This window comes from Pipra filicauda, unplaced genomic scaffold (genome assembly GCF_003945595.2).
Source record: "Pipra filicauda isolate LSUMZ 115617 unplaced genomic scaffold, ASM394559v2 scaffold228_size1260155_pilon, whole genome shotgun sequence".
In the NCBI taxonomy this organism is placed as follows: domain Eukaryota; kingdom Metazoa; phylum Chordata; class Aves; order Passeriformes; family Pipridae; genus Pipra; species Pipra filicauda.
Window position 1 is genome coordinate 364,709 of NW_024104341.1, and position 12,082 is coordinate 376,790.

A 12,082-nucleotide genomic window follows, 5' to 3' on the forward strand; every position below is an offset into this window, starting at 1 on the left:
GGCCCAGCTCCCAAAGGCGGACATCTAAGGGCAGTGCTGCTTTGAAAGGGCTAGGAGGTGAGAAGGAGAAGGAACTTGCTAGGAAACTGAGCAGCCCTTTGATTTCTTCAGAGTTACAGCTGTGTAGTTATTTTCTAAGGAAAATAAACTGACTCTGTTGATCAAGTAGATGGCACTGTGATATCAAAGCTAATAAGGAAAGACAAGCAAGTGAACGAGGCACAGGTAAAAGAACAGGAAGATGAATCTTTATTATTTATTATGTTTCAATGTAAAATAGGGGGGCGTAGAAATTACCAAAGGTGAAATATTTTCTCTAGGAATCTTTGAGAACCTTATGTCTGGCAATTCACAAATCAAGATGGGAATGGAGCCAAAAAACTATTACGAACAACAGGCAAGATTTTCCTTTTAAGTCCCTGTTTTGAATGATTACAGATTTGCAGCTTCACAATAAGACTTCATATTTCCAGACAGTATTTTTATATCATGAACTGGAGCCTTTTTTCCCCTCTCTTTATTTGTGTTTATGTGAAAGAATCAATGAAAGAATGAACAGGAAAAGATACTATTTCGTGATTTCTGTTTTGTGATGGGGAAGCTGCCTTGGGTATCGAAGATAAGAGTCTTAAAAAAAAAATAAGTTTTAGTTTTTACTCACAAACAAGTTTTGATGAGAGTTAGGGTAGGCTGAAAATCCTTGGTTCACAGAGCTTAAAATGAACTTAATACAGATGTCTAAGAGGAAAAAAATTGCCATAGCCTACAAAACGTGACTCAACCATGGTGTCTTGGCCTCAGGATAGCCAAATCTGCTTCCTAGGCAGAGGTCCAGAGAAGCTAAGTCTGGCAAGTGAATCCTAACATACATTACAGGGAGCCTAAACAAAAAACATGGTTAAAAATAAACAAACATCTCAGATAAACAATTTATTCAGAAAAATCCAGGATGTAAACTTGACGTCTTCCTACACATAGTAATGTAAATCCAAATTTTGCATAAATACAGAGCATCAGTCTCTTTAAAGCAATTGGGTTGCTGAAGTGAATTCATCCCTAGAAAAAAAAAGGGTTCGCAGTCTGACCCAGGATACTTAGTTTCTTTGGGATAGGAGTCTGTGTTTTTATTCACATTGAGAGGGAAAGTAACATAACTTGACAAACCTAATTCTAGTTACTGAAATAGAAGATTATTCCTCTTAGCAAGATGATGTAGTGTTTTGTTGCCATCAGGCATTCATCCGTGAGCAAAATGCAAACACGTGTGTGAGTAGGCTGTGCGTAGACATCCTCTCTAGATGTCCTCTCCCAGATCCAGCTGTGCCAATGAGTCCCACAACTCATCCTCCTCCTCCTGCTGCAGACTGTTAGTGCATAGATCTGCAGGAGGAGTTGTTCATGCTCCTTAACTTGCTTTGGCTGTAAAGCAGCCTGACTAACTCAGCCCAACCTCTCTAAGCTGCCTCAGCTGGCCTTGCTTGTCTTGGTCTGACCTAGGGAGCACTGGTAGGAGCTGATCCATCGGCACCTTGGTGAGATGGTGATGGCTGAGGAAGGAAACACTGGCAAGCAAGTGCAAGCAGCGACCTGTTCCGCAGAGGTGGCTGGACAGGGAGGGTGGCTATCCTCCTGCTGGCCTCTTGCACACACATAGCAGCAAAACAGAAGGCTGGCAGGAATTGATTCCTTCAGATTAATGGTCTTATAAGCCATGGAGATAGAAGTTCTATTACAGCAAAATGTAACGATAATGATGTGATCACCAGTCAAGAGCGAATGCACTGAAATAGCACATAGTGGTACTAATGAAATTCTTCAAAGCCTTGTTAGCTGAAAAGATGAAAATTATTTTCATTCAGGAGGATGGGTGTCTAAATTATAATACAATGTTTTCTGTATTTAATTTGCACAGCATTTTCATGGGCAAAACCCTTAATTTTAAAATATATAGGTATGTATATAAAAATTTATCTAAAATAAATGTAAATGTACACTGCAGAGTACAAACTTTTAAAGAAAGGATGTCCTTCAGGCTTAGATGATTATATTGTTGCTGAGTTTTTGCTATACTCCAGTGGCATTTTGCTGGAATGAGATTCATCCCTGTGCAGAGGGCAAGCATAAAACCTAAGTACCATGTAAGTCCTACTTAAGTCTTAAGGATCTTGTTCTAATTCCATTGAAATAAATAGCAATATTTTTATTGTTTTTCAGTGGGAGCTGTTTCAAGGTCAACAAATGGGATCAGTCCTATAAATGCCTATTGCTGGCCCAATTGGAATCATACTACAAGGATCTGGATGTAAAATGCTTGGGAATGAATGTGAAAAAATCCCTTGGTAGTAAAAGACTTGGTAATTCTGGACAATTTGCTTAAGGTAAATACTGGAACAAAAACATTAATCTGTTTCAAAGATTCAAGGATTTTAGGTAGATTTATTCTAATCAGGAAGCTGTCTTACCCAAATATGACTTGAGGAGTTGTGTGCATACTTCTGCCATATTCTGTGTAATATAATGCACAGTACTGAAAAATACAGTAAAGCCTATTTAAAGCATTATTATTTCTTCAGTAGTAGGGTAATTTTTGATACCTCAGAGTCCTAAAATGTCATGTTCTCTGCTCTGGCAGCATTAACAAGGTTTCTGTGTGGTTTTCTGCTGTATCATCTACCCTTGCTAGGTAACATGATGGCATCAATCTATGCATCTAAACAGTAACTGCACAGAAACTTGTTTATACTTTATAAATTAAAAATGAAGTGCTTCACAGTCCATTTCCCATTACAGATGAGAGAGCTTTAGGTAAGACCATGTTCACAACACAAAGCAACGGAGAACTCTGTGCTCAGACTTTGCGCATCTTACAGGGACTCCTGGCCACTGCAACGTATTTCACTTTCAAGCTTGTATAGGGAAATAAATATATATTGGACTCCTACTACAATAACCTTGCACCCAACTGCTAGCTTTGCAAGTGTAAAAGTACTGTGTGCGTGCTCAGTAAGTGATTTTCAAAGGTTCTGACGTTCCATAAATGAAATCCAGATTCCTCAGAACTAAGCAGAGGCGGAAGGCTAGGCCTGTGGCACGTTTCCTTTTAACCTTGCCCATTTCAGCACCAGGCCAGCTCAAAGAAAGCATGTAATAATAGATTTTATTATAATAGAAAAAAAAATCTAGGTTTTCCCTTTTTTAACTATTCCATATGAAAAGCAGATTATTTGCCCTCTTGATAAACTTAAAATATCAGTAACTTCAGAGACCTTCTATTACCTGAAAGGAGCCTACAAGAAAAATGGAAAGGGACTTTTTATAAGCCCATGTAGTGACAGGACAAGGGGGAAGGGGAAATGGCTTCAAACTGAAAGAGAGTAGGTTTAGATTAGGAACATGTTAGGAAGATATTAGGAAGAAATTCTTTACTGTGGGGGTGGTGAGGCACTGGAATTGAGAAGTTGTGGATGCTCCATCCCTGGAAGTGTTCAAGGCCAGGTTGGACGGAGCTCTAAGCAACCTGGTCTGGTGAAAGATGCCCCTGTCCATAACAGGGGAGGTGGAACTAGATGGTCTTTAAGGTCCCTTTCACCCAGGCCATTCTATGATTCTATGAAAAATTTCATCCCTACATGTCAAATGGAGGGGATTAGCCCGATAACCTTGCATTTGATGAACTCAGTGAAGAAAGATGCCAACTCCTCTAGTGGAACATGAACTACTATTTTGCAGCTTCTGCAGAAGTGGGCAATGGGCCTGCAAAATAGCATGGAGATAAGACTATTGTCATAAATACAGCAAGCAGTGGCACAAATCAGAGAAGACCACAGCTTTTTTTTTTCCCCAGAGCCTTCTTGTAATGGAAAATCTACATACTAGAATGCAGATTCCTTAAAGATCCAGAGCAGCAACTAACATATTTCAATGTAGTACATGGGGGAACAGTGACTGAAGCCATCATGAAAATCTCCTGCTCCAGTGTAAAATAATTCTTTGCCCTTTCTGCACATGCTGAATATACAATCCTGACTCTTTCCTGATCTACCAAAGTAGTAGAGGGAAGAAATAATGGGAAGAAGTAGTTATATGCAGTTTAAATCTGATTGAAGAGACTAAGCCTTTCTGCTGCAAATTAATAATTCCCAGTAACATTTAAAATACTGTATAAAATAATGAGGGTAACATGGAGTTACCCTGCAGAAATCTTTCAAGATAATTCAAATTGAAACAGCTAAAATTCAAAGCTAATATTGACCACCTTTAACGGTGAATACACAAGATAATTGGCTTCGGATTTAAGTGATGATACAACAAAAGTTGTTGTCTCATTTTCTCCATCGATGAAATGCAAATAGTGGTATCTGCCCCTTTTCAGGAATTTTTGAAAGATCCACAAATAAGGAGCACTACTCCAAGAACTATCACCCTTATCGACAGGAAATTAATTTGAAATTGCCCTCAAGGATCAATGAAAAGGGAATTCAAAGGAATCAGATCACATGTAGAGGTATTAAGCTTTAAAACCAGCACAACATGAATACAGATGAGAATCTAATTTAAGTATCAGCAGCGTTCAATATAAGAATTCACCTGCCATTGGCAACCCATGCAAATAGCCCGGCCATAAGCAGTGCAGACACAAACTGGCTTGGGTGACATAAAACCATGTGCCAAGAAGAAACAAACAAACTAGGGAGCAGCATAGTAGGGTTCTCACACTGCCGTGGGTCTCAGGTAGGGATAGCAACCCTACTACCATCACCCCCAATTTTGCATCCACACTTTACACAGAATCACAGAATCAGTGTTTGGAAGTGGATCATCTGCTCCAACCTCCCTGCACATTGCACAGAATTACATCCAGATAGTTCTTGAATATCTTCGGTGAGAAAGACTCCACAACCTCTCTGGGCAGCCTGTTCCAGTGCTTGGTCACCCAAACAGTAAAGAAGTTCTTCCCCATATTCAGGTAGAACTTCCTGTGCAACAGTTTCTGCCCGTTGCCTCATGTCCCATTGCTTGGCACCACGGAGAAGAGCCTGGCTCCATCTTCTTGGAAACTCCCTCCATGTAGCAGCGCTGGTGGCCTGAGAACACCTCAGCCTGGGCACAGCTGGGGTACGACCCTGCCCAGGCTTTCCTGGCTCCCGCTGGGGGTCACCTGCAACCTCAAGCAGGGGTTGGGGTTTTTTTATTATTATTATTATTATTTTCAACTCGATGGAGCTCTCCGTTGAGGCCGGGCACCCCACAACCTCCCTCTCCGCCTAAGGTGCTACCCCCTATCCCCGGCGGCCCCGCGGCCTCCGTGCCGGCGGGGGCAGGCGGGGCAGGGGCCGGCGCAGCGACGGCGGCCGCAGGAAGGGGAGGGCGGCCGCCGCCATCATGCGGGCGCCGCGGGGGCTGTCGCGGCTGCTGCTGGCGGCGCGGGGGTGGGGGCGCCTGGGCGCCATGGCCCGCTACAGCACGGAGCAGCGAGGCCGGCCCAACTCGCCCGATTACCGCCTCTACTTTAGTAAGTAGCAGCCCCCGGGCTCCGTAAACCCCTTCCTTCCCCGTCCCGCGGGGCGCACGGAGGGAGAGAGGAGGCGGCGGCGGGTCCCCGCTCCCGCGGAGGTTCATCGGGCTCGGTGAAGCGTCGCCCCTGAATCTCCCCCCTTGCTGCAGGGAGGGAGCAGTGTTTTCTAGAGTGTGGGGGCGGATCCTGTGGAGATCCCGGCTTTTGGAGGGGATGCTGGGCCTGCTCAGCCCCGGCTCTGCCGTGCCCTTCCCCAGCCCCGGAGGACGAAGGGCGCCGGGGGTGAAGCGCCGCCGTGTTGTGGGAGCCTGGGCGCGGGGGGCTGTGGTACCCCGGGGACAGCCACGGGAGCCTCTGCGGTGTGACAGCGCAGCCTGTCCCTTGTGACCAGGGCACCCCCCCCTCCATACACGTCACTGAGATGGGAGGCTGGCATCCAAAACGTGGGGCTCCGGCCTCGAGGGGGGGCCAGCCAGTGGCACGGCGAAGACACGGGCAGTGCTCCAGGAGGCTTCTCAAGGCCCGCTGAGAGCTGAGGGTGTGCCGTGTTCAGTATTACCCATTTTCGTAACGATGTTGTCTGCTTGTGTGCCAGTTCTCTGGCAGTGGTTTTTGAAACAGTGTTTTCTATCGGGGTGCCAAATCTCTAGCAGTGGTTTTGTACGGTTTTGGTCCATTGACCTATAAGCAGTCAATTCTGACGTCCGCTGGTGTGGGAGAAGCGGAGGCGTCGCGTACCCGGTTGGCAGCGTCCTGCCAGAGCTGCCTTGTGCTCAGTCCCTGGGGCTGCCAGCGCACGAGCTGATCTAGGAAAGTCACTTTCTTTGGTGGGAATAAACAGCCTAGCACTAAACTTTGTTTTGTTTGGGGGAAGCATCTGGGAGGCTTCCAGGAGTTGCAGATCAGCTCTATTCACTTCTCTTTGCTGAGGTGGTCAAAGTTAAGTCCAAAGCTAAGTGACGTTACTTGTCTACTTTTTCCTTTACTGTGAATAGAGGTGCTAGCAGAGGAGAAATTCCTTGAGGTTTGAGTTAGTGTTTGCACTGTTTAGACGTGGTACTTGGCCTTTTAGTATGTTGAAAAAAATTCAGTGGAGTAGTTTGAAAAATTAAAGCATCCTCTCCAATGAATTTTGTTTCTTTCTCAAGTGGGAGCAAGGCTGAAGTGCAGATTGGGCCCCCTTTAAGTTAATGTCAATTTCTGTGGTATTTCATATCTAGGGCCTGAGCAATTGTCCTATCCCTCACTCTTTTGATCAAACTTTGGCCTGCTGTGTTGGAGGATTTTCTCTTTGTGGTCCTGAAACCCAGTTTATTAGAAATACAGTGAAATCACACTGTTCTAGAGACATTGCTAGAAACCCAGATTAATTCATTTATTGCTGATGGACATGAAGTTCCTTTGTTGTTTTTTTTTTTTTCTCTGTTAATGGTTTTGTATGGCCAGTGAGAAGAAAAGAGAATGAAAGGATCTTTTCATCTTTACATAGCTTGTGTTGCCAGGTAGTCAGAAGAGGAGCATAGTGTTGAATACTAAAGCAATAAAATTGATTCTAATGAATCTTTATCAAAACAATCAAATTCCTTGTCCTACATGTAGGTTAATTTTTAGTACTTGAAATTAAACTTCGGAAAAAGTTTAACTGATGCATAACCGTAGCATATATACATTTCTGTACTGCATGATGTTTAGCAACACCAACCTTGTATGGCACATCTTTAGGTTTGTGATGCTGCTTCTTTGTTCTGTCTTTCAGAGAATGCAGATGGTAAATATATTTCCCCATTTCATGACATTCCACTGTTGGCTGCATCTAAAGAGGTATGTATTTATGCCTTGAAACACAATTAATTTGAAACACAAAGATTTTTGGATAATCAATGGAGAAACGTATTGTGCCAGAAAGGACCAGTCTAACTCAGGCTGATTCCTTATGTAATAAAGGCGCAATAACTCCACCAAATTTTCTCTGCTGAGTTCAGTAACTTACAATGGAACAATGATTGCTGTGTAGGCAAGCCTAGGTGTCTCTCTAAGTCCTCAAGTGATTGAGGGCAGGAGGAACCCTCGCTGTACCTTGTGTTTATTCTCTGTGTTTAGGTCTGTGTTTATGTGTGCTTGAATTAATTTTCTGTTGCTACTCTTTTTAAGTTGGTGGTTTCCTACATCTACAATTAAAAGCGTACATTTCTTTGTAGTATATGTACAGCACGTGCTTGCGCAACTTACAGCGTACGTCTTTAATTCCCAGAAGGAGCATTATAATTGTAAGGCAACACTAATGCCCAAGAGAGAAGAGGTAATCACACCTTTGGAGAATGGCAGTGCGTGAGGTGCAGCTGAGCACTTTCACGTCTTGTTAGCCACCCTCCCTGGGGCTTCGTTATAGCAATAATGAAACGCCTGTTTTGTCTGTCACTGGTGGGAGAACTGCCAGTCTTCAGTTTAGGTTTGGGTTTGCTTATCATGATGTGCTTGTTACACAAACAGGTTGGGAGGGTTTTAGCTGTTTTCTCGATCTGTTGCCGAGTCTCTATGGATGATATGAATGGTGTGAAAGATCAGTAGTTTTAAGGTGTTCAGATGGAGACTTCTGAACTGATGAGCCAATCTTGTGAATTATTAAAACCGAGAGATTTAAAATATGAATGAAACCTTTTTTGATCAGGAGACCTGAGTGCTAGTCAATGGAAGAGAGAAGTCATTCAGAGTGTCATTATAAGCTGCCCTGTTCAGTGGGTGCTAGTGCTGGAAAATCAATGGGCATTTCCATCACACATTCTCTGTTGACCTTGCTGTTCGTGTATGTAGAGTTTAGAGTTTGTAGGAGTGGGCTATAGTCTGTAATTTTTCAGTAGATTAAATTAGAGTACAGCAGTGTCTGATCAATGTGGAGAGACTTTCATTTTGGTATGTGAGCAGTAAAATAGCATTCCATGTCACAGAGAGCCTGGGCGGGGCAGGGTGGGGGGTGGCAAGAAGGGGAGTCATTGTGAAGGTCTCCTTTAATTTTGCCTTCTTTGTCAGAGGAGGACTTAAAGAGTTGTATGTTACAGGCTTTCCACCCCGTGGTCTAAGCTTTGTGGACTTTATGATGGATAACTCCAGCCTTATTTTCCATGCTTGTTTTGTTTATTTGAGATTTTTTTTTTTTCTTCTTCGACTGTACAGAAGGATGACTGTGTTTTTAATCAGTTGAGGACAGGCCTAAATTGCTGCTTAAATTCCTTAGTAGTTGGGAGACGGTGGATGTATCCATGTACATTTTTTATCTTCTTCTGTTAACATCTTGAAGGTTAAAATGTCACAATGAAACAGAACTGAGTACTTACTTTTAAAAGTTATAGTTTAGGCCTTTATGCTCAAAAAGGAGTGTTTCAATTGCATTGCAAACTACTGTTGTCTATAGTTATGTGAATACGGTATTCCTCTCTGATGTTCTTGATACACTTTTTTACTTCACTCTTTCCCTATAGGATAAAGAAATTCCTGCAAAGAGGGCAAAGACTACTGGATCTGAGGTACTGCTAAGTTTTGGTTTGGGTTTTTTTTTAACTATGTTGTCTATTTCCTTTCCAACATCAATTTATTATTCTGCAAAGTGAACTTGCTCTCAGTGAATAAAGTTGACATGTCTTCAAATGCAAGTCTTTTAGGAGGAAAAGGCTTAAAGGGATTTAATATTCTCCTCTTTGAATGGACTGGAAACGTCAGAATTCTTTTATTCATCAAGATGTTCTCAAAGGCAAACACTTATACCACTCTTTCAAAGGTTTGTTGTGACTAGTACAGTGTAGATGTGTAGATCTTTTTTACTATTGCATTCAGAAACATTTGCAGTTAAACTTCCATTAATGAAATATTCATTATGCTCTGTGGATAATCTTTGTTATATATACAGAACTTCAGAAGTCCTAAGTATGTTAGGACAGAAATTATACTAAGTATCTGCCTCTCAAAACTGAGGATATGTTGTTTTCTATACTCATCTGGGAAGCCCAAAGGGAGAAAAATCACATCTGCTAATAGTTCAGCATTATCCAGCACTGAATTTAAACCTAACAGAAGCCCAAAAAACATGGAAGATCTGCTCAAGCTTTTTCTGTGAAACAAGATTTGTTTATGCAAGTGTCTTTTCCAAAATGTAACACTTTTTGCTCTGCTTTGGCTGGCACAGGCTCATCTAAAAGTTAGTAGAAGAATGTGAAAGAAAAAAAAATGAACCAAACTATGTTTTAAGGCCATGATGTATGTATGTGTGTGGGTAGGTGTGTGTCCCAAGCTTTATCTCCTCATATCTGTTCGGCCAGTCATATTGCAAAACTGTAACTACCCATGCGATGTGAAAGAACTGCTCTAACTGTCTGGGTTCTCATAGTTTTGCAACTAGTGTGTGGTACACTGGTTCTTCTGCTGTGCAACAGTCCCCACACAGTCCTGCCCTGTGTATTTCCTCTCCCTTTGCTCTGTGATTCATTCAAGCTACAATACCTAAGTAATGCGTTTTAGATTTCCTGTAGCTTGATGCCCATTTAAGTACAGTCTAGTAGGTGTAGAATCATGTCTGAAAGAGGAATTATTCAGGACAAAGAGTATGTGCCAGTTGACTTTTTTGAAAAATCATTGTCTTCCAACATCAGTTCTTATTTACCGCTCTTGCTGCAAGTCAAGTATTCTGTTTCTTACCTGCTTATAAATACTGTGACAATACCTGCCAGGTGCAAATATGTTTTATGCAGCATCTAAAAATGTTCAAAACTGCATTTGTCTGTGCAGTGAGAAGCATGTTAGCTTGTTGAAAACCATGTTTCTTGTAGTCTGGGGAGAGGTGGCTGGAAAATGCCAGTGAGGATGAGCAGCTCTTGCTTTCTGGGACAGTGTAGCATCCAGAGCTGCTTCATATAATTCTTCCTGTTAGAGAGCTCTGGACTGTGATTTAATAGAGCTACAGAAAATGAGCAAAGGCAAATGTACATTTCAATCTTAGTGGGTTTCTGATGCAAGTAAGCAAATGCACAGACTACAGGCTTCCCAAACGTTCTTGGTCTTTACTTAGATGGTGAGATGCAAGAAAACAAATCGTTTAGAAAACCCTTTTTCACCATTATCTTTGGGAGTTGGGGAGGAGAGAGAAAACAGAGGAATCTTTGTGTTCAGGAAAGCAGTTTCTTCTACACTGGGCTTTTCAGCAGCTCTCTTTGCCTTGGCCTGGTGAGAAATGCATCCTTGTGTGTGTGTATGCAGGGAAAGCATAGCTTAATCAGAGTATAACAGGAAAATCAGGAATTGATTGTCATGTACTGATTTCAGAAGATCTTTGAAGCACTGTACTCCTTCCTCTTGTCTAGGGATGCAAAGGTTGCTATTGATACCTGATGTTCAGTTGGTCCTTGCACTGAATTTGACCAGAATTCAAAGGTGATACTTGTTCTTAACCTGGAAACACACCGACATCTTTAAAACTTGTGCTTTTAGGGTGACAGTTATTTGTTACTCTGGACAAGGGCAAACCCTCTTAAGAGTGTGTGTTAAATTACGCTGAGCTGCTGTTCATCAGATGGCAGTCTAGCTGTGGAAACTGAAGATAATTCTGCAAGAGTCTCTTCAATCTGTCTAATCTACTTTAAATTGACCTAGGTGTTCCTGATGCCAGAAAAGAAAGTCTCAAAATAGAGGAGTTTCAGCTTTCAGCAGGGGGGTAGGGGAATGCACATCCTGCAACTCGCTGTTTTGCAGTCTGTTTGTAATTCTAAGGGAAACGTGCTGTTTCTGTAGGAACTGTTTTCAATAATGCAACCATTTCACATAACATTTTAGATCTTCCCAAATCTCAGTTAAATTTAGCTTTGCAGACACTGCTGACAACTGACTTTTTGCTTTCACAGATGATTTTTGACCATTTGAAGACTAGAGAGAAGTTACTTTGAGGGAGAAACTATGCTGAAAGAAATCATATTCAGCTCCAGTCTCAAAATTATTAGCAGTTTGCAGTCTGAACTTCTGCATTGCCTTAAGCATTGCAGGCACTTGGAATCCGTTCCTGCCCAAGTAAATCTCTGTGAAAGGTTTCAAAAGTTTCCCATCTCTGTCTGGAAGAGCGTATGTTTCCACTGTGCTTACAGTCAAAACTGTCAGAGCCTGATGTTGAATATGGTCTTCCATGTCTGGCAGGAAGAAGGTTTGAAGAGGTCATCGTTTTCTTTTCAAGACTAATGTGACATGTTGCTTTCCTGCTGTAGTGAAAGCGTTTCTAATCTGCTTGTCATTGTATATCTTTGGTAAAGTATTCACGTGCCACATCATTCAGAGGACCCAGGTGTTCTTGAATACAAAGTTTTATTTCAGGTGTACGTCCTGGTAAGGCATCTGTCCAAGCACGTAGCGATTATAGTTCTCTAACTTGCAGACACTCATGAGCATCTGAAAAAAGGTAGAAAGAAAGAAAGAAACAAGACAGCTTTTGTTTTGTTGCATCCTGTGGGTTGCACAGTGCTGGAATGCCCTTGTGAACTTCAGCTGAGTTGCTTCTGTGAGGCAGAAATTTCTAATAAATTAACTAGTCAGGTG

General features: G+C 42.2%; 1 protein-coding gene across 4 annotated transcripts in view; it reads left to right on the forward strand.

Annotated features, from left to right (window-relative positions):
- The first annotated feature begins 5,367 nt into the window (after positions 1-5,367).
- PPA2 (inorganic pyrophosphatase 2) overlaps positions 5,368-12,082 on the forward strand; it is a 35,037-nt gene continuing 28,322 nt past the window's right edge. For all 4 annotated transcript variants that reach the window (XR_005563595.1, XM_027717901.2, XM_039381501.1 and 1 more), the window contains exons 1-3: positions 5,368-5,512; positions 7,272-7,336; positions 8,992-9,036. Coding sequence is in view for 3 of the 4 variants with exons in the window: in XM_027717901.2 (XP_027573702.1) it covers positions 5,383-5,512; positions 7,272-7,336; positions 8,992-9,036 (240 nt within the window). In the remaining variant the exon portion in view is untranslated. The remainder of the gene's footprint in view (positions 5,513-7,271; positions 7,337-8,991; positions 9,037-12,082) is intronic.